Source organism: Somniosus microcephalus, chromosome 16, assembly GCF_052327205.1.
Source record: "Somniosus microcephalus isolate GS21.2 chromosome 16, FLI_Smic_1.0, whole genome shotgun sequence".
NCBI classification, from domain to species: Eukaryota; Metazoa; Chordata; class Chondrichthyes; order Squaliformes; family Somniosidae; genus Somniosus; species Somniosus microcephalus.
Window position 1 is genome coordinate 94,822,350 of NC_141002.1, and position 25,148 is coordinate 94,847,497.

The following is a 25,148-nucleotide window of genomic DNA, read 5'->3' on the forward strand; positions in this document are numbered from 1 at the left end:
CAACTGCCTCTCAAAGGTACGGGACTGGTTAATAGTCTCAACTAGTTATATTTTCCAACATTGCGGCGGATAAGTTTCTCTCTGCAATACAGTCTTCAAGGATTGCAGAGTAACCCATATTATATCCTCTAAGACTGAGAGAGATTGTAAGGGGCTGTCACCTTTGAGATGGAATGCTATTTGGGATTAAAGGAGATTTGTTTAGCCTCTAAACCCAGAGCCAAAATGAAAAAAATATAAAACGCACTTATTTCTCAAGTAATATTCCTTTGAAGGGCATCTCTCAATCTGGCTTACAGAAGTGTTGTGTCATTTCAATCAGATAACATGTGCTAGTGTTGGAAGTGTGTGTAGTGGTGATGTTGGCGGTTTAGCGTAGTTCGAGGGAAAGGATTTCAATTGGTCTTAATGGTCACAAATTCTCTGATAACTGACCTAGAACCACAAGCATTGTCCCAAATACATCTGTAGAAGCCCGACAATGTCTGCTGATCTCTCGCTAGTGGAGTACAGGAGGACATATGGGGACTATATTCCTGCATCGCCCAGAAAGACTCCCTAAGAGATTATGTCCAAAACTGCTACTGCTGTCATCAGGTTGCAAGTCAATCAGTAAAGAAGGCAGTCACAACAACAAGAACAGAATGGAGGGCCAGAAGAAGACATTTGCATCTCACTTGGTACTGGATTAAAGGTCTGCCTGTGTGATAGTTTCTTCAGGGTGTAGCAAAAAATACTTTTAAACATTCAGAAAGGCGCCAAATAAATGCAGTCTTTCTTTTATTTATTTCTATGCTTCTCCAGGATTGTGCCAGTAATTGTGAGTCTTGAGAAAGATCTATAGCTTGCCCTTGATCGTGAGTGTTGGTCTTTGTTTCCCCCCTCCTCTCAGCTTTATCCCAACATGTGGATAAATTACCTTTAGGGGCGAGGGGTTAAGAGTTATTGCCACTTGAGGCTTGCTCAACGTTGAACTTGTGGACTCGAAGCATCAGACTCTGGAAACTGTAGCACAAAGAGTAGTTCAAAAACAAAGAGAGTAGAGGAAGTCAGAAATTGTGCGTTAGGCGCTACAGGTAAAGGGAAAACTAAAAGATGCAAAGGCTAAACCAGGAGAGAGAAATAAGAAACAAGTGAGTAAAACACTAGAGCTGGAGGACAGGCTAGGGTGTGTGGCCCGAATAAACATTCTTTATACAAACACACAGAGTATAAGGAATAAATTGAATGAACTGCAGATGCAAATTCAAATTGGACATTGTAGCCACTACTGAGACATGGCTGCAAGACGGTCAGGACTGGGATCTAAATATACCAGGTTATAAGGTCTATAGGAAAGATGGGGAAAATGGCAGAAGGGGCGGAGTAGCCTTAGTGATTAAGGGTGAAATCACTGCAATGAGGAGAGAGGATATAACGAGAAGTAAGCAGGCAGTGGAGACTTTACGGGCAGAATTAAGAAATAGGAAAGGATTTAAGACTGTAGTGTATAGGCCCCCTGGTAACAGCTGTGAAGTGCTAGATTGTATAAATGCAGAGATTAGACAAGCGTGGAGCAAAAGTAGAGTGGTTTTAATGGGGGATTTTAACTTTCATATAGACTGGGATAAGATGACTAGCACCTTTCAGAAGGGCAGTGAATTTCTGGAGTGTGTCCGGGATAGTTTTCTACAACAATATGTCCTAGCGGCAACAAGGGGGCATGCCATATTAGATTTAGTAATGAGCGGGATTTAGTTAACAGCCTAACTGTGCGTGAACATTTATTCAATAGTGATCATAACATGATTTGAGTTCAACATAGCATTTGAAAGAGAGAAACACGAAACAGCTACAGGAAACTCTCTTAACCGGCACCTAAATATCTGGAAATCTCTCAACCGGCAAAATTCAGGAGTAGGTTCAGGTAAGTTTTACTATATATTAGTGGCCGTGTAACCGGGGTTCCTGGATCTGTGGCAATGTAACTGGGACTCCTGCACAGGTGCCGTGTAACCGGGGTTCCTGCACCTGTGGCCGTGCAACAGGGACTGCTGGATCTGTGGCAATGTAACTGGGACTCCTGCACAAGTGCCGTGTAACCGGGGCTCCTGCACCTGTGTCCATGTACGGAGCTCTCGTACCTTGGTAAGTATACCTCTCTGTAATCCGGACTTTTTGATCAACCGGCACCACGCCGGTCCCGGATAAAAAAAAGTTTCCTGTACTAAGATTCTAGATTTGGGTAAGGCCGACTTCAACAGAATGAGACAGAGATTGTCCACAGTAAACTGGGCAAATCTGTTAATGGGTAAAACAACAGAAGATCAGTGGGAGATGTTCAAAAAAGAATTCAAGGTGACACAGAACCAGTTTATACACCCGAGGGGCAAGAGCTCTACTTGACAAAAAAAAGCCATGGACGACTAAAGAGGTGAGAGACAGCATAAAACTAAAAGAAAAAGCATTCAAAAAATACAGATCCTGGCAAATGGGAAAGATACAAAAAACAGCAAAGGGTCACAAAACAGGCAGTAAGAGCTACAAAAAGGGAGTATGAAAGGAAACTGGCAAGGGATATCAAAATCAAAACAAAGAATTTTACAATTATATTAGGAAAAAGAGGGTAGTCAGGAGCAATGTTGGCCCGTTAAAAACTAAAAGTGGTGATATTGTCAATGATAAGAAGGAAATGGCGGACATGTTGAATAATTACTCTGCATCAGTATTTACAGTAGAGGAAGAGGATAGCATGTCAGAAATCCCAAGGAAACTAACATTGAATCAGGGACAGGGACTCAATAAAATTAACGTAAGTAAAATAACAGTAATGAAGAAAATAATGGCACTAAAGAGTGACAAATCCCCAGGGCCAGGTGGTTTCCATCCCAGGGTTTTAAAGGAAGTCGGTGAGCACATCGCAGATGCCCCAACTATAATCGCCCAAAGTTCTCTCGATTCAGGAACCATTCCTTTAGATTGTAAAATTGCACGTCACTCCACTATTTAAGAATGGCGAGAGAGAGAAACTAGGGAACTATAGACCAGTTAACCTAACATCTGTTGTCGGAAAATTGGGAGAGTGTATAATTAATAGGGTGACTGAACACCTCGAAAATATTCAGTTGATCAGAGATTTGTGAAAGGTAGGTCATGCCTGACAAACCTGATTGAATTTTTTGAGGTAACTAAAGTAGTGGACAGGGGAACGTCTATGGATGTTATTTAAATGGACTTCCAGAAGGCATTTGATGACGTCCCACATAAGACTGTTAACTAAGGTAGATGATCATGGAATTGAGGGTAAATTATTAACCTGGTTAGGAAATTGGCTGAGCGGCAGGAGACAGGCAGTAGGGATAATGGGGAGGTACTCAAATTGGCAGGATGTGGCTCGTGATGTCCCGCAGGGATCCGTGTTGGGGCCTCAACTATTCACAGTATTTATTAACGACTTAGATGATGGCATAGAAAGTCATATATACAAATTTGCCGATGAGACAAAGATAGGCGGCAGTGTAAATGAAAGCATAAAATTACAGAGGGATATCGACAGATTAAGTGAATGGACAAAACTGTGGCAAATGGATTTCAGTGTAGGCAAATGTGAAGTCATCCACTTTGGCCCTAAAAAGGATCGAACAGGGTACTTTCTAAAATGGTGAAAGGCTAAAAACAGTGGCTGTCCAAAGAGACTTGGGGGTCCAGGTACACAGATCATTAAAATGTCAGGAACAGGTACAGATAATAATCAAAAAGGCTAATGGAATGCTGGCCTTTATATCTCGAGGACTAGAATACAAGGGGGTAGAGGTTATGCTGCAGCTGCACAAAACCCTGGTTAGACCACACCTGGAGCACTGGGAGCAGTTCTGGGCACCACACCTTAGGAAGGATATATTGGCCTTGGAGGGAGTGCAGCGTAGGTTTACCAGGAGGATACCTGGACTCCAAGGGTTAAGTTATGAGGAGAAATTACACAAACTAGGGTTGTATTCCCTCCAATTTAGAAGGTTAAGGGGTGATCTGATCGAAGTTTTCAAGATATTAAGGGGAACAGATAGGGTAGAGAGAGAGAAACTATTTCCGCTGGTTGGGGATTCTAGGACTAGAGAGGTAGTCTAAAAATTAGAGCCAGACCTTTCAGTTGTGAAATTAGGAAACACTTCTACACACAAAGTTTGGAACTCTTCCGCAAACAGCAATTGATGCTGGGTCAATTGTTAATTTTAAATCTGTGATCGATAGCTTTTTGTTAACCAAAGGTATTAAAGGATATGGGGCAAAAGCGGGTATATGGAGTGAGGTCACAGATCAACCATGATCTCAGTGAATGGCGGAACAGGCTCGAGGGGCTCAATGGCCTCCTCCTGTTCCTATGTTTCTATATCAGCCATTTTGCCTGGGATAATGTCACTAAACTTGGCTGTTTGTCTTTGTTCTTTTCTACCAGGCGTGGCAGATTTTACAGGCCACAATATTGCGTTTAGCAGCAGACACCAGAAGTACTACTAAAAGGAAAAGGCTTACTGTAAATTAAGTAGAGTTCAAAGGCAGGAAAAACATAAAACACATGTTTTTATTTAAAAAGTTCTGTGGATGAATTGCTCTGCTCATTAAGGTAAAGAATGTTAGTGATGGAACATCTACGTTGACAATTAACTTTTCCACTTTAGCCATCACGCAATTAGGTCAGAGAGACACAGCCAGCTACAAAGTTCTCATTGCACTGCCCCAAACAACACGGCGTGAAATAAAAACAGAAAATGCTGGAAATACTCAGGTCAGGCAGCATCTATGGAGAAAGATGTCTTGATCTATTGTGTGTGTCCAAGTCTGTTAAGAACGAGACTCATATTGACCAAGCTTATTTCACATTAGAGCCCCACTGGCAACAGAACGACAACTTTTATCCCATCATTCCGAGCTGGATCTGAGCACATGTCCTAGAAGTGAACAGGCAGTATTTATTTTTAGACACCACATTATGACGCTGATTTTTTTCTGGTCAGCTTACTTCCCATACGTGAATATGCGTTTGCAATTGATGCTGACCGCAAGAGAAAAAGAAACAGATGTATAAAAGCAGAAGTGGTTGGTCACATGGACGCAGTAGTGGAAGATCAAACAGGGAACAAGAGAAACAATTCTAAAAAGTACAGGCTTCCCGGTTTTCCATATCACACATCTTATCTATGGTTTTATTCAGTTACCTACCACATACTCGCATTTATATACAGGAAACTCTTTTAACTGGCATCTAAATATCCGGAAATCTCTCAACCGGCAAAATTCAGGAGTAGGTTCAAGTAAGTTTGACTATATATTAGTGGCCGTGTAACCGGGGTTCCTGGATCTGTGGCCGTGTAACTGGGGTTCCTGCACCTGTGGCTTTGCAACAGGGACTCCTGCACAAGTGCCGTGTAACCAGGACTCCTGCACCTGTGGCCGTGTACGAGGCTCTCGTACCTTGGTAAGTATACCTCTCTGTAATCCGGACTTTTTGATCAACCGGCACCACGCCGGTCCCGGATAAAAAAAAGTTTCCTGTAGCACCTCATCACGTCTCTCAGCAGCTTCACATACAAGGAGTTATTTTGAAGTAACTGTGATGTAGGCAAAGGTGGAAAAATTTGAATTTAGATTTATTTTACTGTTAACAAACAGTTAAGCAGCTTAAATCAGTAAAATAAATTCTCATTATCTCTGATGGAAGAATGTGTACTAAAGATAGCTGGTAAGTAACTTCCAGAAAATGAAAAGTTTTATGGAAGAAGAACAGTAATAGAAACAATGACTAAATAAAAGTGGCCTTTTTTCTCTTTTCAGACCATATTACTTCACTAATCTGTGGGGAAACTAGAGCAGGGAGAAGAATGAACCAGAACCTGAAATCCAAACTTGGCTCACATTTCAGCATAACACTTCAGCTGGTTCCAGTCAGATTTGCTAACTGACATTGTAAGACAGCAAAATACTCACGATGCGGTCTCCTCTACATTGGGGAGACCAAACGCAGATTGGGTGACCGCTTTGCGGAACACCTCCGTTCAGTCCGTAAGGGTGACCCCGAGCTTCCGGTCGCCTGTCATTTTAATTCACCGCTCCATTCCCACTCAGACCTCACCGTCCTTGGCCTCTTGCATTGTTCCACGGAAGCTCAACGTAAACTCGAGGAACAGCACCTCATCTTCCGATTAGGCACTCTGCAGCCTTCCGGACTCAATATCGAGTTCAACAATTTCAGATCATAACCTCGGCCCCTATTACACATTTTTTCTTGTAATTTTTCCACTCCTTTCCCCCCCTCCCCCTTTCCTTTTGTTTCTCTCTCACACCTGGCAGCTATCTCTTGCCCTGCCAGTACACTTTACACCTAATCTCAGCCTATTACCATCTCGTCTAGCTCTTTTACTTCTTTTGTTTCTTTCACTTCTTTTGTCCGATCGCAGTCCTGCCTTCGATCTATTTTCTTTTCTTTCCAGTTTTGAAGAAGGGTTCAACCCGAAACGTCAACTCAAATTTCTCTCCACGGATGTTGCCTGACCTGCTGAGTTTTTCCAGCATTTTCTGTTGTTATAACTGACATTGTAAATGGTTCCCCTTCCTTCGGCACCATCCCTTTTCCTTATTAAGCAGACATCACCCCTTCCTCAAAAAACCCACCCTCAAGCCACCCATTCTCTCTAACACCGCATATCTAACCTCCTATTCCTCAAAAGAGTTTCACAAATGCATTATTGGTAAAATAATGGGACTAAAGGTGGACAAGTCCCCTGGACCAGATGGCCTGCATCCCAGGGTCTTAAAAGAAGTGGCTGCAGAGATAGTGCATTGGTTGCAATATACCAAAATTCCCTGGACTCTGGAGCGGTCCCAGCGGATTGGAAAACCGCAAATGTAACACCCCTATTTAAGAAAGGAGGGAGACAGAAAGCAGGAAACTATAGACCAGTTAGCCTTACATTTGTCGTTGGGAAAATGCTGGAGTCCTTCATTAAGGAAGCAGTAGCAGGGCATTTGGAAAATCATAATGCATTCAAGCAGAGTCAGCATGGTTTTATGAAAGGGAAATCATGTTTAACAAATTTGCTGGAGTTCTTTGAGGGTGTAACGAGCAGGGTGGATAAGGGTGAGCCAGTGGATGTGGTGTATTTGGATTTCCAGAAGGCATTCAATAAGGTGCTACATAAAAGGTTACTGCATCAGATAAGAGCTCACGGAGTTGTGGGTAATATATTAGCATGGCTAGAGAATTGGCAGAGAGTCAGGATAAATGGGTCATTTTCCGGTTGGCAAACGGTAACTAGTGGGATGCCACAGGGATCGGTGCTGGGGCCTCAACTATTTACAATCTACATTAATGACTTGGATGAAGGGACCGAGTGTAATGTAGCCAAGTTTGCGGATGATACAAAGATGGGTGGGAAAGCAAGTTGTGCAGAGGACTCAAAGAATCTGCAAAGGGATATAGACAGGCTAAGTGACTGGGCAAACATTTGGCAGATGGAGTATAATGTGGGAAAGTGCGACATTATCCACATTGGCAGGAAAAATAAAAAAGCAAATTATTTTTTAAATGGAGATTACAAATTGCTACAGTTCAGAGGGACCTGGGGGACCTTGTACATGAAACACAAAAAGTTAGCATGCAGGTGCAGCAAGTAATCAAAAAGGCAAATGGAATGTTGGCCTTTATTTCAAGGGGGTTGGAGTATAAAAGCAGGGAAGTCCTGCTACAACTGTACAGGGTATTGGTGAGACCACACCTTGAATACTGCGTACAGTTTTCGTCTCCTTATTTAAGGAAGGGTATACTTGCATTGGAGGCAGTTCAGAGACGATTCACTAGGTTAATTCCAGAGATGAGGGGGTTGACTTATGAGGAAGGGTTGAGCAAATTGGGCCTATACTCATTGGAATTTAGAAGAATGAGAGGTGATCTCATTGAAACATATAAGATTCTGAGGGGGCTCGACAGGGTAGATGCAGAGAGGATGTTTCCCCTCGTGGGGAAATCTAGAACTCGGGGGCATAGTTTCAGAATAAAGGGTCGCCCTTTTAGAACTGAGGTGAGGAGGAATTTCTTCTCTGAGGGTCGTAAATCTGTGGAATTCTCTGCCCCAGAGAGCCGTGGAGGCTGGGTCATTAAATACATTTAACGTGGAGATAGACAGATTTTTACAAGATAAGGGAGTGAAGGGTTATGGGGAGTGGGCGGGGAAGTGGCTTTGAGCCCAAGATCAGCCATGATCTTATTGAATGGTGGAACAGGCTCGAGGGGCCAAGTGGCCTATTCCTGCTCCTATTTCTTATGCCCTCTCAAACACCTTGTTCAAATTCCTCCATTATGGCTTCCACCCTGCTCAGCACTGAAATGGCCCTAACTGAAGTCACGAACAATATCCGCTATGACTACGACCTCATTGGCTTCTCCATTGCATTTGACACGGTTGACCATTCTATCCTCCTCCAACATCCAGCTTTGTCGGACTGCCCTCGCACAGTTCCATTCCTACCTATCCGAACGCAGCCACAGCACCTCCATGAGCTCTACTTTCCACTCCTGCACCGCCACCCGCGCAGCCCGCCGCCACCCGCGCAGCCCGCCGCCACCCGCGCAGCCCGCCGCCACCCGCGCAGCCCACCGCCACCCGCGCAGCCCACCAATGATCTATCTGCTTCTCTGCCTCATCTACATTCTGCTCATTGTCTACATTCACAGACAGCTTCTCAATACTGATGATGCCTAGTCCTGCCTGCCACCACCATTGAACTCCCGACTGCCCCATGCTGTCAAACTCCTCTGCCTTGCCACCTCTCGTTCTCCTTCATTAAAAGCCTCCTTAAAATCCATCTCTTTGACTGAGATTTTAGTCACCATTTCCAAGTTTCTTTTCCTAGCTCAGCATCTAATTTTCATTTCCCATCTGTGAAACACTGTGGGAGTTCTTTTAACATTAATGGCATTATATAAATGGAAGTTATTGTTGGTATGATTCAGACTTCCAGATATTTTTTCTCAATGCCAATACGAAGCCAGCTACCACCAGTCAAGCCCACATCTCGTGAATTGAATTACATCTTGTCCACAAAATAATCTGTGACAGCGTGCCCTGGGGAACATAAAAACTGACTGTAAAAGCTTCTATACATATGTGAAGAGAAAAAGATTGGTGAAGTCAAGCGTAGGTCCCTTGCAGTCAGAATCAGGGGAATTTATAATGGGCAACAAAGACATGGCAGACCAATTAAATACATACTTTGGTTCTGTCTTCACAAAGGAGGACACAAACAACCTCCCAGAGATGTCGGGGAACATAGGGTCTAATGAGGGAGGAACTGAATGAAATCAGTATTGTGGGGAAATGGACGGGATTGAAGGTCGATAAATCCCCAGGGCCTGATAATCTGCATCCTAGGGTACTTAAGGAAGTGGCCCTAGAAATAGTAGATGCATTGCTGGTCATCTTCCAACATTCTATAGGCTCTGGAACAGTACCCATGGATTGGAGGGTAGCTAATGTTACCCCACTGTTCAAAAAAGATGGTAGAGAGAAAACTGGGAATTATAGACTGGTAAGCCTGACATTGGTAGTGGGGAAAATGCTAGAGTCCATTATAAAAGATGTAATAGCAGAGCACTTGGAAAACAGTGACAGGATCGGACAAAGTCAACATGGATTTACAAAAGGTAAATTGTGCTCGACATAGAAACAGATGATAGGAGCAGGAGTAGGCCATTCGGCCCCTCGAGCCTGATCCGTCATTCAATGAGATCATGGCTGATCATCCAAATTCAGTACGATCAGCCAAAAGGTAAATCGTGCTTGACTAATCTACTGGAATTTTTTGAGGATGTAACTGGTAGAATAGAGAAGGGAGAACCAGTGGATGTGGTATATTTGGACTTTCAGAAGGCTTTTGATAAGGTCCCACATAAGAGATTAGCGTGTAAAGTTAAGGCACATGGGATTGGGGGCAAGGTACTGACTTTGATAGAGAACTGGTTGGCAGACAGGAAGCAAAGAGTTGGAATAAACGGGTCTTTTTCCGAGTGGCAGGCAGTGACTAGTGGGGTACCGCAGGGATCGGTCCTAGGACCCCAGCTATTCACATTATATATTAATGATCTAGACAAGGGAACTAGATGTAATATCTCCAAGTTTGCAGATGACACAAAGCTGGGTGGGCGTGTGTGCTGTGAGGAGGATGCAGAGAAACTCCAGTATGATTTGGACAGGTTGGGTGATTGGGCGGATGCATGGCAGATGCAGCATAATGTGGATAAATGCGAGGTTATCCACTTTGGTGGCAAAAACAGGAAGGCAGAGTATCTGAACGCAATAGATTGGGAGAAGGGGAAGTGCAACGAGACCTGGGTGTCCTTGTGCACCAGTCGCTGAAGGTAAGCATGCAGGTGCAGCAGGCGGTTAAGAAGGCAAATGGTATGTTGGCCTTCGTAGCGAGAGGTTTTGAGTACAGGAACAAGGATGTCTTGCTGCAGTTGTACAGGGCCTTGGTGAGACCTCACCTTCAGTATTGTGTGCAGTTTTGGTCGCCTTATCTGAGGAAGGATGTTCTTGCCATGGAGGGAGTGCAGCGAAGATTCACCAGACTGATACCTGGGATGGCAGGAATGATGTATGAGGAGAGATTGGGTCGATTGGGCTTATACACGCTGGAGTTTAGAAGAATGAGAGGGGATCTCATTGAAACTTATAAAATTCTAACAGGACTAGACAGACTAGATGGAGGAAGGATGTTCCTGATGGCGGGGGAGTCCAGAACCAGGGGTCACAGTCTAAGGATAAGGGGTAAGCCACTTAGGACAGAGATGAGGAGGAATTTCTTCACCCAGAGAGTGGTGAACCTTTGGAATTCTCTACCACAGAAGGCAGTTGAGGCCAATTCATTAAATATATTCAAGAAGGAGTTAGATATATGTCTTAAGGCTAAAGGGATCAAGGGATATGGGGAGAAGGCAGGGACAGGGTACTGAATTTGGATGATCAGCCATGATCTCATTGAATGGAGGAGCAGGCTCGAGGGGCCGAATGGCCTACTCCTGCTCCTATCTTCTATGCTTCTATGGGCAAACAATAGATCCATTAATTGGTCTCTGGATTAAATGCGCGATTTCCACTACGCATATCCGCCACTTCAGTGGACAACTGATATTGGTCAGGCCAAACACTTTCACAACCGGATAAACTAACAAACTGGTTTATTCAGAGTAATTTACAGAAACAAGCAGCGACAGGAAATTGTTGAAGTCAGCCCAAAGGTATGACGGCAGACTTGGTTAAAGTGGACTGGGAAAATATATTACAGGGTAAGACTGTAAAAAAGCATTGGCAGACATTTAAGGAGCTATTTCATAACTCTCAGCAAAGATATATTCCAGTGAGAAAGAAAGACTCTAAGAGAAGGATGAAGCATCCGTGGCTAACTAAGGAAGTAAAGGATGGTATCCAATTGAAAACAAAAGCATACAATGTTGTGAAGAATAGTGAAAGGCCAGAGGAATGGGAAATTTAAAAAAACCAGCAAAGGACGACTAAAAAAATGATAGAGAAGATAGCTTATGAGGGTAAGCTAGCAAGAAATATAAAAACAGACAGTAAGAGCTCCTACAGGTATATAAAAAGGAAGGGAGTAGCTAAAATAAACATTGGTTCTCTAGAGGATGAGTCTGGGGAATTAATAATGGGAAACAGGGAAATGGCAGAGGCTTTGAACAAATGACCTACTCCTGCTCCTACGTCTTATGTTCTTATGTTGAAATAACACAAGAGGGCTTTGAACCAGATTACAAAACTTTACTTGAGTGTACAGTCCCTGTCCCAAAACAATAAAACACCCCCAACCTTCTTATAGTCAACACCCTGATTTAGGCCCACTCCTTATGAACACAAGAAAAGAAATAGGAGCAGGAGTAGACCATTCAGCCCTTCGAGCCTGCCCTGCCGTTCAATAAGATAGATCATGGCTGGTCTACCTCTACTCCACTTTCCCGTCCTATCCCCATATCCCTTGATTCCCTTAGTATCCAAAAATGTAATCGATCTCCGTCTTGAATATACTCAACGACTGAGCCTCCACAGCCCTCTGGGGTAGAGAATTCCAAGGAATCATCACCCTCTGAGTGACGAAATTTCTCCTCATCTCAGTCCTAAATGGCCGACCCCTTATTCTGAGACGGTGACCCTTGGTTCTAGACTCCCAAGGTGAGTGCAGTCCCACCCAGCCAGATGACGGCGGAGAGGCGTTGGAGAAGGATGGAGTGGTCAATCGTGTCAAAGGCTGCAGACAAGTCAAGAAGGATGAGGGGGGATAGCTTACCTTTGTCACAGTCACAAAGAATGTCATTTGTGACTTTGGTGAGAGCCGTTTAACAATTTTATGTTTCAATGAGATCACCTCTCATTCTTCTAAACTCTAGGGAACATAGGCTTAGTCTACTCCCCCATCCCAGGAATCAGTGTAGTAAACCTACTTTGCACTCCCTCTAAGGCAAGTATGTCTTTCCTTAGGTATGGAGACCAAAACGGTACACAGTACTCCAGGTGCAGTAAGACTTCTTCACTCTTATACTCTAATCCCTTTGTAATAAAGGCTAACATACCATTTGCTTTCTGTACCTGCATGTTAGCTTTCTGTAATTCATGTACAAGGATACCCAGGTCCCTCTGAATGCCAACATTTCCCAGTCTCACACCATTTAAAAAATATTCTGATTTTCTATTTTTCCTACCAAAGTGGATAACTTCACTTTTCTCCACATTATATTCCATCTGCCGCATCCTTTTGTTTCCGGCGGGCATGCATTGAGTGTAACTCTCCTCGTGCGTACCTGCCGGCAAGCTCCGATTCGATTCTAATCGCCAGCGCTCGATTGGAGTCGGAGGCGGTGTCCAGCCCGCGGCCTCGCTCCAGGTGTGAAGGGAAGTGCAGTCTGCGGGGGGGGGGGGGGGGGGGGCGAGCTGTCAATCAACCAGGTACCTGTCCTGGGCTCGCCACTGTAGCAAATCTTTCATTCATCAAAAGCCGCAATGGATACATTGTTTGTTCCATTGGATACATCCTGGCGTTCTAACCAGGAACAGCACCTCATCTTTCGATTAGGCACTTTACAGCCTTCTGGACTCAACATCGAGTTCAACAATTTCAGACCAGAACCTCGGCCCCTATTTTTTCCCCACATGGCAGCTGTGGATGTTTCCGCTGTTCCCATTTATACCTCTTCTTGACCCATCTTTTGTTTCTTTAACTTGCCCCATTACCAGCTCCTTTTGCTTTGTGCTATCATCAGTGTCAGCTGTGGCGCTTCTTGCCTCTGGGTCAGAGGGTTGTGGGCACAAAAATCTAGGCCGACACTCCAGTGCAGTGCTGAGGGAGTGCTGCACTGTCGGAGGTGCCGTCTTTCGGATGAGACGTTAAACCGAGGCCCCATCTGCTCTCTCAGGTGGACGTAAAAGATCCCACGGTACTATCTCGAAGAGGAGCAGGGGAGTTACCCCCGGTGTCCTGGCCAATGTTTATCCCTCAATCAACATCACTAAAACAGATTACCTGGTCATTGCTGTTTGTGGGAGCTTGCTGTGCGCAAATTGGCTGCCACGTTTCCTACATTACAACAGTGCGTACACTCCAAAAGTACTCCATTGGCTGTAAAGCGCTTTGAGACGTTCTGTGGTCGTGAAAGGCGCTACAGAAATTCAAGTCTTTCTTTTCTTTTTCCTTGCCCAATCGCTTAACCTGTCTAAATCCCTTTGCAGCCTCCTTGCATCCTTCTCACAGCTTACTTTCCTACCTAACTTTGTATCAGTAGCAAACTTGGATACATTACATATATACACGATATATTTATGTAAAAATTGATATTTCATGCTGTATTCTACATGGCCCTGCTAGTCAACTGCTTGCTCAAGCAAAAATTCACAAAAAGAGCCTAGATACAGAGAAAGTTACATATTCGTCACTTTCAAATCCAAACTGAGACTACGGAACTGCCTGATATAACGCTCGGACACAGTATATCGGGCATTTAATCATGATGCTCCGGCCATCATGGTGTGGGGCAGGTTCGATGAACCAACTGGTCTTTTCCTGCCCGTCAATCTTGTATGTTTGTCAGTGTGGCAGCTGTGGCTCAGTGGGTCGCACTCTCGCCTCGGAGTCAGAAGGTCGTGGACTCAAGCCCTGCTCCAGAGACTTGAGCACAAAAATCTAGGCTGGCACTCCAGTGCAGTGCTGAGGGAGTGCTGCACTGTCGGAGGTGCCGTCTTTCGGATGAGGCGTTAAACCGAGGCCCCGTCTGCTCTCTCAGGTGGACATAAAAGATCCCATGGCACTATTTGGAAGAGCAGGGGCGTTATCCCCGGTTTCCTGGCCAATATTTATCCCTCAATCAACATCACAAAAAAAATTACCTGGTCATTATCACTTTGCTGTTTGTGGGAGCTTGCTGTACGCAAATTGACTGCTGCATTTCCTACATTACAACAGTGACTACACTTCAAAATGTGCTTCATTGGCTGCAAAGCGCTTTGGGACGTCTGGTGGTCGTGAAAGGCGTTATATAAATGCAAGTTTTTCTTTCCGATACATAGATTAATTGCCATTTCCCCAGTGTGCTGACCAGGCCAGCACCATGAATGGTTGCTGTCTGCAATACTTGCTAATCTACTAACCAGAGGAGACAGATTTCAGATCATTGGCAAAGAAACCAGAGAGGGGAGACGAGGAGAATCTTTTCTTTTTTTACGCAGTAAGTTATGATGATCTGGAATCAACAACACTTGAAAAAAAAAATTATCGCATCATCATCACATTGCTGTTTGCGGGAGCTTGCTGTGCACAAACTGACTGCTGAGTTTCCTATATTACCTACATTCCTACTTCACCTGACGAAGGAACAGCACTCCGAAAGCTTGTGATTTCAAATAAAGCTGTTGGACTATAACCTGGCGTTGTGTGACTTCTTACATTTGTCCTACATTACAACAGTGACTACACTTTAACAACAACTTTTACTTATATAGCACTTTTAACATAGTAAAACGTCCCAAGGCACTTCACAGGAGTATTAAAAGACAAAAAAGTACTTCATTGGCTGAAAAGTGCTTTGGGACATCCTGAGGCCCTGAAAGGCACTTATATAAATGAAAAGCCTTTCCTTTGAAAGGGCGGTGGAAACAGATTCGATAGTAACTTTCTAAAGGGAATTGGTTAGATACTTGACAAGGAAAAGATTTGCAGGGCTAATGGGGGAAAGAGCAGGGGAGAAGTGCGACTAACTGGATAGCTCTCTCAAAGAGCCAGCAGGGGCACGGTGGGCCGAATGGCCTCCCTCTGCGCTGTGTGAATCCTACGAGCCCTCAGACCACTCGCCTCCTCCCTCTCACTTCTTACCAGAGCGAAGGCCATGACGTTCAAAGGGATGCGAGTGGGGTGGGGAAAAATGTTTGAAACGGGCCCGAAACTTCTGTCCGCCCGCCCCGAACTCGCGGCATCAGGCAACGACCGGCGGCTCCTCGTCGGACACCGAAACAGCCATCACCCACTTCATGGCACCGACTGACTCCCTCCTTCCTTCCTTTCCTCCGGCCGGCTGGCCAGCGCGCACGCGCACAGCGTCACCACCTTCCGCCCTCAGCGCGCACGCGCATATCTATCCATCTTCCGCCCTCAGCGCACACATCTAGCCAACTTCCGCCCTCAGCGCGCACGCGTACATCGTCTCCACTCTTCTGCCCTCAGCGCGCAGCTCTCGCTCCATAGAAAATACAACCCGTGCGCGCACATCTCTTCCCAGCTCTCTCCGCCGGCCGTCACTGCGCACGCGCGCACATCTCCAACCCCCTGCCGTTAGTCGCTCAGTTTTGAATCTTTTTATTTAAATCGAGGCGCCCATTGGGCTCCAGCCCGCGCCTACGCGCTGACCCTTAAACGTCTGTGGAAAGTTGGCCGGAACCCGTTATTATCGGGAAAATACACCGTTCAACAGAAGTAAACATCCGCAGGAGTACTTTAAAAATATATAGATATATCTATAAAAACAGCACTGTCGACGTTTGAAGAGAAAATGACAGATGAAAGTTTTAAATCCGGAGCCTGAAAGAAGGTAGAGACGGTCCAAAGTGACTAGAGCGGGCTGGAAGGGGGGACATGGTCTATGAAGGTATTTTTATTTAGCAGTTTTTGCATTGAGTGTTGTGCAGTGTGAAGTGGGGCCGCTGGGCTTCACAGAGCGCCTGCACCGCGCCAGAGATACTGGGGTTGGACACCAGCCATGGATTGTCCCCGCCTGGAGAGGCAGACACAGGAGCTTAGAAACCCAGACACATAAGTACACAGGAGCTTAGGTACATAGAAACTTAGGAACACAGGAACATAGAAACATAGGGACAGAGGAACACAGGAGCTTAGGAACACGATCTTGGAAACACAGGAGATTAGGAACACGGGAGCTGGGAAAGACGGGAACACATGAGCTTAGGAACACACGAGCTCAGAAACACAGGAGCTCGGAAAGGCGGGAGCTCAGAAAGACGGGAACACAGGTGTAGTGTATGTAACTGTTCTACCTTTAAGAGAACTATTCTATGTAACCGTTCACCTTTAAGAGAACTATTTTAGGTGTGGCACTACTTTATCTTGGCTGCTGTATACTGTAATACCGACGGTGACCACACCGGTATATAAGTGCTGTGTCAGGATTTATTGGGCAGATTCGCCCTGACCTTCGAATAGTAAAGTCCTGTTAAAGTTACTCTTGTAGTCTGTGTATTAATTCGCCATAATACCTACAGACTTTACAACAGGAGTATAGGAACATTGGAGCTTAGGAACGCAGGAGTTCAGGAGCTTTGAAACACGACCTCAGGATTACAGGAGCTTAGAAACACAGGAATTTACAAACACAGGGGTTTAGGAACGCAGGAGCTGAAAAACACTGGAGCTCAGGAACACTGGAGCTCAGGTGCACAGGAGCTCTGGAACACAGGACCTTAGGAACACAGGAGCTTAACATAGAAACATAGAAGATAGGAGCAGGAGTAGGCCATTCGGCCCTTCGAGCCTGCTCCGCCATTCAACGAGATCATGGCTGATCATCCAAACCCTAGCACCCGGTCCCTACACAGACAGCCATCCCACACAAGCCCTATCCCCGTAACCCTACCGTAACCCCACGTATTTAATCCCCCCCCTAACACTAAGGACCAATTTTTGTCATGGCCAATCAACCTAACCCGCACATCTTTGGACTGTGGGAGGAAACCGGAGCACCCGGAGAAAACCCACGCAAACACGGGGAGAATGTGCAAACTCCACACAGACAGTCACCCGTGGCCGGATTTGACACCCGGGTCCCTGGCGCTGTGAGGCAACACAGGAACACAGAACATCAGGAGCTCAAAGACGGGAGCTCAGGAACACAGGAACATTGGAGCTTAGAAACACAGGAGCTCAGGAACACAGGACCTCAGGATTACAGGAGCTTAGAAACACAGGAGCACGGGGAACATAGGGTCTGATGAAAGGGAGGAACTGTGGCATAGCGGTTAGCACTGTTGCCTCACAGCGCCAGGGACCCGGGTTCGAATCCGGCCTCGGGTGACTGTGCGGAGTTTGCACATTCTCCCCGTGTTTGCGTGGGTTTTCTCCGGGTGCTCCGGTTTCCTCCCACAGTCCAAAAATGTGCAGGTTAGGTTGATTGGCTGTGATAAAAATTGACCCTTAGTGTTAGGGGGATTAAATACGTGGGGTTATGGGGATAGGGTGGGATACATGTTGGTGTAGGGGTTACGGGGATCGGGTGGGATGTGTGTCGGTGCAGGCTCGATGGGCCGAAATGGCCTCTATCTGTACTGTGAGGTTTCTGTGATTCTGTGAACTGAAAGAAATCAGTATTTGTAGGGAAATGGTGTTAGGGAAATTGATGGGATTGAAGGTGGATAAATCCCCAGGACCTGATAATCTACATCCTAGGGTACTTAAGGAAGTGGCCCTAGAAATAGTAGATGCATTGCTGATCATCTTCCAACATTCGATGGAATCTGCAACAGTACCCATGGATTGGAGGGTAGCTAATGTTACCCCACTATTCAAAAAAGGTGGTAGAGAGAAAATGGGGAATTATAGACCGGTAAGCCTGACATCGGTGGTGGGGAAAATGCTAGAGTCCATTATAAAAGATGTAATAGCAGAGCACTTGGAAAACAGTGACAGGATCGGACAAAGTCAACATGGATTTAGAAAAGGTAAATCGTGCTTGACTAATCTACTGGAATTTTTTGAGGATGTAACTGGTAAAATAGATAAGGGAGAACCAGTGGATGTGGTGTATTTGGACTTTCAGAAGGCTTTTGATAAAGTCCCGCATAAGAGATTAGCGTGTAAAGTTAAGGCACATGGGATTGGGGGCAAGGTATTGACTTGAATAGAGAACTGGTTGGCAGACAGAAAGCAAAGAGTTGGAATAAACGGGTCTTTTTCCGAGTGGCAGGCAGTGACTAGTGGGGTACCGCAGGGATCGGTCCTTGGACCCCAGCTATTCACAATATATATTAATGATCTAGACAAGGGAACTAGATGTAATATCTCCAAATTTGCAGACGACACAAAGCTGGGTGGGCGTGTGTGCTGTGAATGTTGTGTCCGTGTGTTAATAGAGACACTGAAGACAGGAGTTGGTTTCACAGGTGTTTACTGAACAAAGTCTGGAGGGGAACTAACTGATACAACACAATATACAGGCTTATATAGCCCGAGTGGCCATTACCGGCATTACAGTACACAGGGGGCTCTTAAAGGCACATACACTACAGTGAGGAGGATGCCGAGAAACTCCAGGATGATTTGGACAGGTTGGGTGATTGGGCAAAAGCATGGCAGATGCAATATAACGTGGATAAATGTGAGGTTATCCACTTTGGTGGCAAAAACAGGAAGGCAGATTATTATCTGAATGGCAATAGATTGGGAGAAGGAGAAGTGCAACGAGACCTGGGTGTCCTTGTGCACCAGTCGCTGAAAGTAAGCATGCAGGTGCAGCAGGCGGTTAAGAAGGCAAATGGTATGTTGGCCTTCGTAGTGAGAGGGTTTGAGTACAGGAACAAGGATGTCTTGCTGCAGTTGTACAGGGCCTTGGTGAGACCACACCTTGAGTATTGTGTGCAGTTTTGGTCGCCTTATCTGAGGAAGGATGTTCTTGCCATGGAAGGAGTGATGTGCCTCAATAATCCCGAGACTCGATGTTAGCGAAACAAAACAAGGCTTTTATTAACTTAGAAGTGGAGAGAGGTATCTTCCCTGGAGGTCTGCAGTACTGGCTGTGAGGCCAGACTGAGCTGGCTTACATAGAGGCCAGGTATGGGCGGAGCCCTACACACAACACATTCCATACATTCCAATACACAATACAATGGTGAGGAGAAACCTGAAACCAACCACAGTCACAGGCAATACAATGGTAAGGGGGAACCTGAAACCAACCACAGTCACAGGCAGTGATGAATGGAATATTTCATCACATTCACCCCTTCTATAGATTTAGTCTGTTCGGGGGTTTGGTAGTCCTCTGCGACCGACGTGGCTGTTGTGGTGTCGCGGGTGTCGGCTGGGTGTCCCCGGTGGCCTCCTGGGTCTCTGCCGGGGGTGCCGCCAGGGTTGTTGAAGGGGTAGTTGGTGGGGGTGCCGTTGGTCGATGTTCTTCCGGGGGTGATGAAAGAGTAGTGGGTGGGTAAGAGTTGCTGTGGTCGTTGTTGCTGCTATTGCCGTGGTTGCTGTCATTACCGGCTGGGGCGACGTCTTTTATTGACACGGTGTCCTCCCTTCCGTCGGCGTGCCGGACATACGCGTATTGGGGGTTGGCGTGGAGTAGGTGCACTGGCTCCACGAGAGGGTCCATCTTATGGCCCCTCACATGCCTTCGCACGAATACCGGACCCGGGGTGGAGAGCCATGACGGCATGGATACGCCTGAGGTGGATTTCCGGGGGAAGCTAAACATTCGTTCATGAGGCGTGGCATTAGTGGCAGTACACAATAGCGACCGTATCGAATAGAGCACATCTGAGAGGACTTCCTGCCAGCGGGAGATAGGGAGGCCCTTGGTCCTTAGAGCTAGAGTGACTGCTTTCCATACTGTCCCGTTCTCTCGCTCCACTTGACCGTTACCCCGGGGGTTGTAGCTGGTGGTACGGCTCGTGGCGATACCCCTGGACAGCATGTACTGGCGTAGCTCTTCACTCATGAAGGACGCCCCCCTATCCATGTGGATGTAGCTCGACATACCGAACAGGCTGTTGAGGCATTTAATGACCGTGGCGCTGGTCATGTCTGGGCAGGGGAAGGCGAATGGGAACCGGGAGTATTCGTCCACAATGTTCAGGAAGTAAACATTGCGGTCGACGGACGGGAGGGGGCCCTTGAAATCTAAGCTGAGCCGCTCAAAGGGCCGTGTAGCTTTGATTAAGTGGGCTCTATCAGGGTGGTAGAACCGAGGCTTGCACTCAGCGCAAGTGCGGCAGTTCCTGGTCAGAGACCGAACTTCCTCAATCGAGTAGGGTAAGTTGCGGGACTTTATGAAGTGGAACAGCCGCGTGACCCCTGGATGGCAGAGGTCGTTGTGGAGGGTCTGTAGCCGATCCCCGGTGGCGCTGGCACACATCCCTCGTGAGAGGGCATCTGGGGATTCGTTAAGGGCCCCTGGCCGGTAAATGATGTCATACTCGAAGGTGGAGAGCTCGATCCGCCACCTAAGAATCTTATCATTTTTGATCTTCCCCCTCTGTTTATTATTGAACATAAACGCTACCGACCACTGGTCGGTAAGTAGGGTGAAGCGTTTGCCGGCTAGGTAGTGGCGCACTGCCTCCACGATGGCTTGGGCCTCCTTTTCCACGGAGGAGTGTCTGATCTCGGGCCCTTGGAGGGTCCTCGAGAAGAAAGCTACGGGCCGCTCCGCCTGGTTGAGGGTGGCCGCCAAGGCAAAGTCAGACGCATCACTTTCCACTTGAAATGGAGTGTTCTCGTCCACTGCCTGTAGCGTGGCCTGCTCAATATCCTGCTTAATGCTTTTGAAGGCGGCGTGGGCCTCAGCAGAGGGCGGAAAAGAGGATGCTTTCAAGAGGGGGCGGGCTTTGTCGGAGTAGTTGGGGACCCATTGGGAATAATAAGAAAATAACCCCAGGCACCTTTTCAGGGCTTTGGGAGTGTTGGGCAGGGGCAGCTCCCGTAGGGGGCGCAATCGGTCGGGGTCTGGTCCGATTTCCCCATTCTCCACCACGCTGCCTAGTATGCAGAGGCGCGTGGTGTTGAAAACGCACTTGTCCTCGTTATAGGTGAGGTTGAGTTTTTGTGCGGTTTTCAGGAACTTCTCGAGGTTCGAGTTGTGATCCTGCTGGTTGTGACCGCAGATGGTGACGTTGTCGAGGTAGGGGAAGGTTGCCTGCAAGTGGTGGTCATCGACCATGCGATCCATCTTCCTCTGGAAGACCGAGACCCCATTCGTCACCCCAAAGGGAACTCTGAGGAATTGGTAGAGGCGTCCGTTCGCCTCGAAGGCGGTGTACGGGTGGTCCTCTGGTCTGATAGGGAGCTGGTGGTACGCTGACTTGAGGTCGATGGTGGAGAACACCCGGTATTGGGCGATTTGGTTCACCATTTCTGATATGCGGGGTAGCGGGTAGGCGTCTAGTTGGGTGTACCTGTTGATCGTTTGGCTATAGTCGATCACCATCCGTTTCTTCTCGCTACCCCTTACCACCACCACTTGGGCGCGCCACGGGCTATTGCTGCATTCAATAATGCGCTCTTTCAGGAGCCTGTATACCTCGGTTGCGATAAACCGCCTGTCCTCCCAGCTGTACCTCCTGCTTTTGGTCGCTATTGGCCGGCAGTTAGGGGTAAGGTTCGCGAATAGCGAAGGCGGCTTTACCTTCAGGGTAGCCAGGCCGCACACTGTGAGGGGCGGCTGGGACCCACCGTACTTGAGCGTGATGCTTTGGTGGTTGCACTGGAAATCCAGGCCCAAGATCACGCTCGCGCATAGATTCTTCATGATTAATACTTTAAAATGATCGTATACAGTCCCGTTAACGGACAATTGTACCGTGCAGTAACCCAGAATGGTCGATGTCTGGGTTTTATCAGCCATAGAGATGGTACCCCGAGTAGGGACCACCTTTCGGGAGAGTTGTCGTGCCAGTTCCGGGTGGATAAAACTCTCCGTGCTTCCACTGTCAATTAAACATTTAACCCCGCACCCGTTTACCTCGATGTCCACCATTGATTTGGATAGCGGGTGGGGCCTGGTCTGGTCCACTGTGACCGATGCCACTGTAGGGCCCTGATCGAGACAAGATGGCGTCCGCGCTGTCTGCTCACAAGATGGCGGACCATACGAGGTCGGGCAAGATGGCGTCCAAGATGGCCGCTCCCACGGCGCACACGCGGCGGTGGCGGGTTTTGGTTTTCCAGCGGGGTTCCCTCTGCACACCTTCTCAAAGTGCCCCTTCTTACCGCACTTAAAGCAGGTGGTGCCTTTTGCCGGGCACAGGTTTCTGGTGTGCTTTGGCTGCCCGCAGAAGTAGCAGTTGGGTCCCCGACGCATCGCGGCTGTCGTAGGGCTTCTGGGGGGAGAGCGGGGCCCCGACGGTGTCAGGCTGCCGGGCGGGGAAGATGCCTTCCAAGATGGCGGCGCCCTTGGTGCACACGTGGCGGTGTGGACGGCGCGGGCTGAAGAGTAGGCGTCCGAGTTTCTCTGGGCCACATCCAGGGATCGCGCGGTGTCCGCAGCCTGTTTCAGGTCCAATCCCGTTTTTTCCAGCAGTCTTTGCCGGATGTAAGTGGAGCTGAGGCCTGTGATAAAGGCATCGCGAACAAGCTCGTCGGTGTACACTGCGGCTTTTACATCTCGGCACTTGCAGTCTTTGCCAAGCATTTTCAGGGTGCCTAGGAACTCCTCCACCGATTCCCCAGGTCACTGTGCGCAAGTGGCGAGCAGATGCCTAGCATACACCTCATTCGTAGGCTGCTGGTAATGCGCCTTTAAGATGTCGCAGGCGGCCAGGTACGTGTCGGCGTCTTGGATGAGGGGGTAAACCCGGTGGCTTACCCAATTCCGCAGAATTCCGAGTTTCATACTCGCAGCATCCGTAGCGTCTTTGACGGCTGCGGAATTGTCCAGGAAGAATTCCATACACATAAACCAGTGTCCGAAGCGTGCTGATGCGTCCGGAGCATGCTGATCCAAATCCAAACGTTCAGGTTTCAGGAGTTGATCCATTGTGTTGAAAAATAAGTTAATAAAATTGATGTGCCTCAATAATCCCGAGACTCGATGGTAGCGAAACAAAACAAGGCTTTTATTAACTTAGAAGTGGAGAGAGGTATCTTCCCTGGAGGTCTGCAGTACTGGCTGTGAGGCCAGACTGAGCTGGCTTACATAGAGGCCAGGTATGGGCGGAGCCCTACACACAACACATTCCATACATTCCAATACACAACACAATGGTGAGGAGAAACCTGAAACCAACCACAGTCACAGGCAGTGATGAATGGAATATTTCATCACAAGGAGTTCAGCGAAGATTCACCAGGCTGATACCTGGGATGGCAGGAATGACGTATGAGGAGAGATTGGGTCGATTGGGCTTGTACTCGCTGGAGTTTAGAAGAATGAGAGGGGATCTCATTGAAACTTATAAAATTCTGACAGGACTGGACAGACTAGATGCAGGAATGATGTTCCCGATGGTCGGGGAGTCCAGAACCAGGAGTCACAGTCTACGGATAAGGGGTAGGCCATTTAGGACAGAAATGAGGAGGAATTTCTTCACCCAGAGAGTGGTGAACCTGTGGAATTCTCTACCACAGAAGGCAGTAGAAGCCAATTCAGTCAATATATTCAAGAAGGAGTTGGATATATTTCTTAAGGCTAAAGGGATCCAGAGGTATGGGGAGAAAGCAGGGACCGGGTACTGAAATTGGATGATCAGCCATGATCGCATTGAATGGCGGAGCAGGCTCGAAGGGCTGAATGGCCTACTCTTGCTCCTATCTTCTATGTTTCTAGAAACACAGGAGTTTACAAACACAGAGGTTTAGGAACACAGGAGCTGAAAAACACAGGCGTTCAGAAACACAGGCGCTCAGGAACACAGGAGCTCAGGAACACAGGAGCTCAGGAACATAGAAGATAGGAGCAGGAGTAGGCCATTCAGCCCCTCGAGCCTGCTCCGCCATTCGATGTGATCATGGCTGATCATCCAAACTCAGTACCCCGTACCTGCCTTCTCCCTATATCCCTTGATACCTTTAGCTCTAAGAAATATATCTAACTCCTTCTTGAATATATTTAAAGACTTGGCCTCAACCGCCTTCTGTGGTAGAGAATTCCACAGGTTCACCACTCTCTGGGTGAAGAAATTCTTCCTCATCTCTGTCCTAAATGGCTTACCCCTTATCCTTAGACTATGACCCCTGGTTCTGGACTCTCCGACCATCGGGAACATCCTTCCTACATCTAGTCTGTCCAGTCCTGTCAGAATTTTATAAGTTTTGATGAGATCCCCTCTCATTCTTCTAAACTCCAGCGAGTATAAGCCCAATCGACCCAATCTCTCCTCCTACGTCATTCCGGCCATCCCAGGGATCAGCCTTGTGAATCTTCACTGAACTCCTTCCATGGCAAGAACATCCTTCCTCAGATAAGGCGACCAAAACTGCACACAGTACTCAAGGTGTGGTCTCACCAAGGCCCTGCACAACTGCAGCAGGACATCCTTGCTCCTGTACTCAAACCCTTTCGCTATGAAGGCCAACATACCATTTGCCTTCTTCACCGCCTGCTGCACCTGCATGCTTACCTTCAGCGACTGGTGCACAAGGACACCCAGGTCTCGTTGCACTTCCCCTTCTCCCAATCTATTGCCATTCAGATAATAGTCTGCCTTTCTGTTTTTGACACCAAAGTGGATAACCTCGCATTTATCCACGTTATATTGCATCTGCCATGCTTCTGCCCAATCACCCAACCTGTCCAAATCATCCTGGAGTTTCTCGGTATCCTCCTCGCAGCACACACGCCCACCCAGCTTTGTGTCGTCTGCAAACTTGGAGATATTACATCTAGTTCCCTTATCTAGATCATTAAT

The 25,148-nt window shown here is 47.1% G+C and overlaps 1 protein-coding gene and 1 long non-coding RNA gene across 13 annotated transcripts in view; one reads left to right on the forward strand and one right to left on the reverse strand.

The window, feature by feature from the left end:
- The window catches only part of poc1b (POC1 centriolar protein B), a 101,018-nt gene extending 85,350 nt beyond the window's left edge, over nt 1-15,668 (reverse strand). For 3 of the 11 annotated variants that reach the window (XM_086009483.1, XM_086009479.1, XM_086009487.1), the window contains exon 1: nt 15,397-15,663. In XM_086009483.1, coding sequence (XP_085865609.1) covers nt 15,397-15,411 — 15 coding nt within the window. In that variant the 5' untranslated portion in view covers nt 15,412-15,663. Of the gene's footprint in view, nt 1-15,396 lie in introns of all 11 variants that reach the window. The other 8 variants (XR_015081449.1, XM_086009478.1, XM_086009480.1 and 5 more) reach the window with 5 other exon arrangements.
- A 197-nt stretch (nt 15,669-15,865) lies between these two features.
- LOC147106401 (uncharacterized) overlaps nt 15,866-25,148 on the forward strand; it is a 101,340-nt gene continuing 92,057 nt past the window's right edge. The window contains exon 1 of one of the 2 annotated variants that reach the window (XR_015081447.1): nt 15,866-16,165. This is a non-coding gene — a long non-coding RNA (uncharacterized LOC147106401). The remainder of the gene's footprint in view (nt 16,166-25,148) is intronic. The other variant, XR_015081448.1, reaches the window with a different exon arrangement.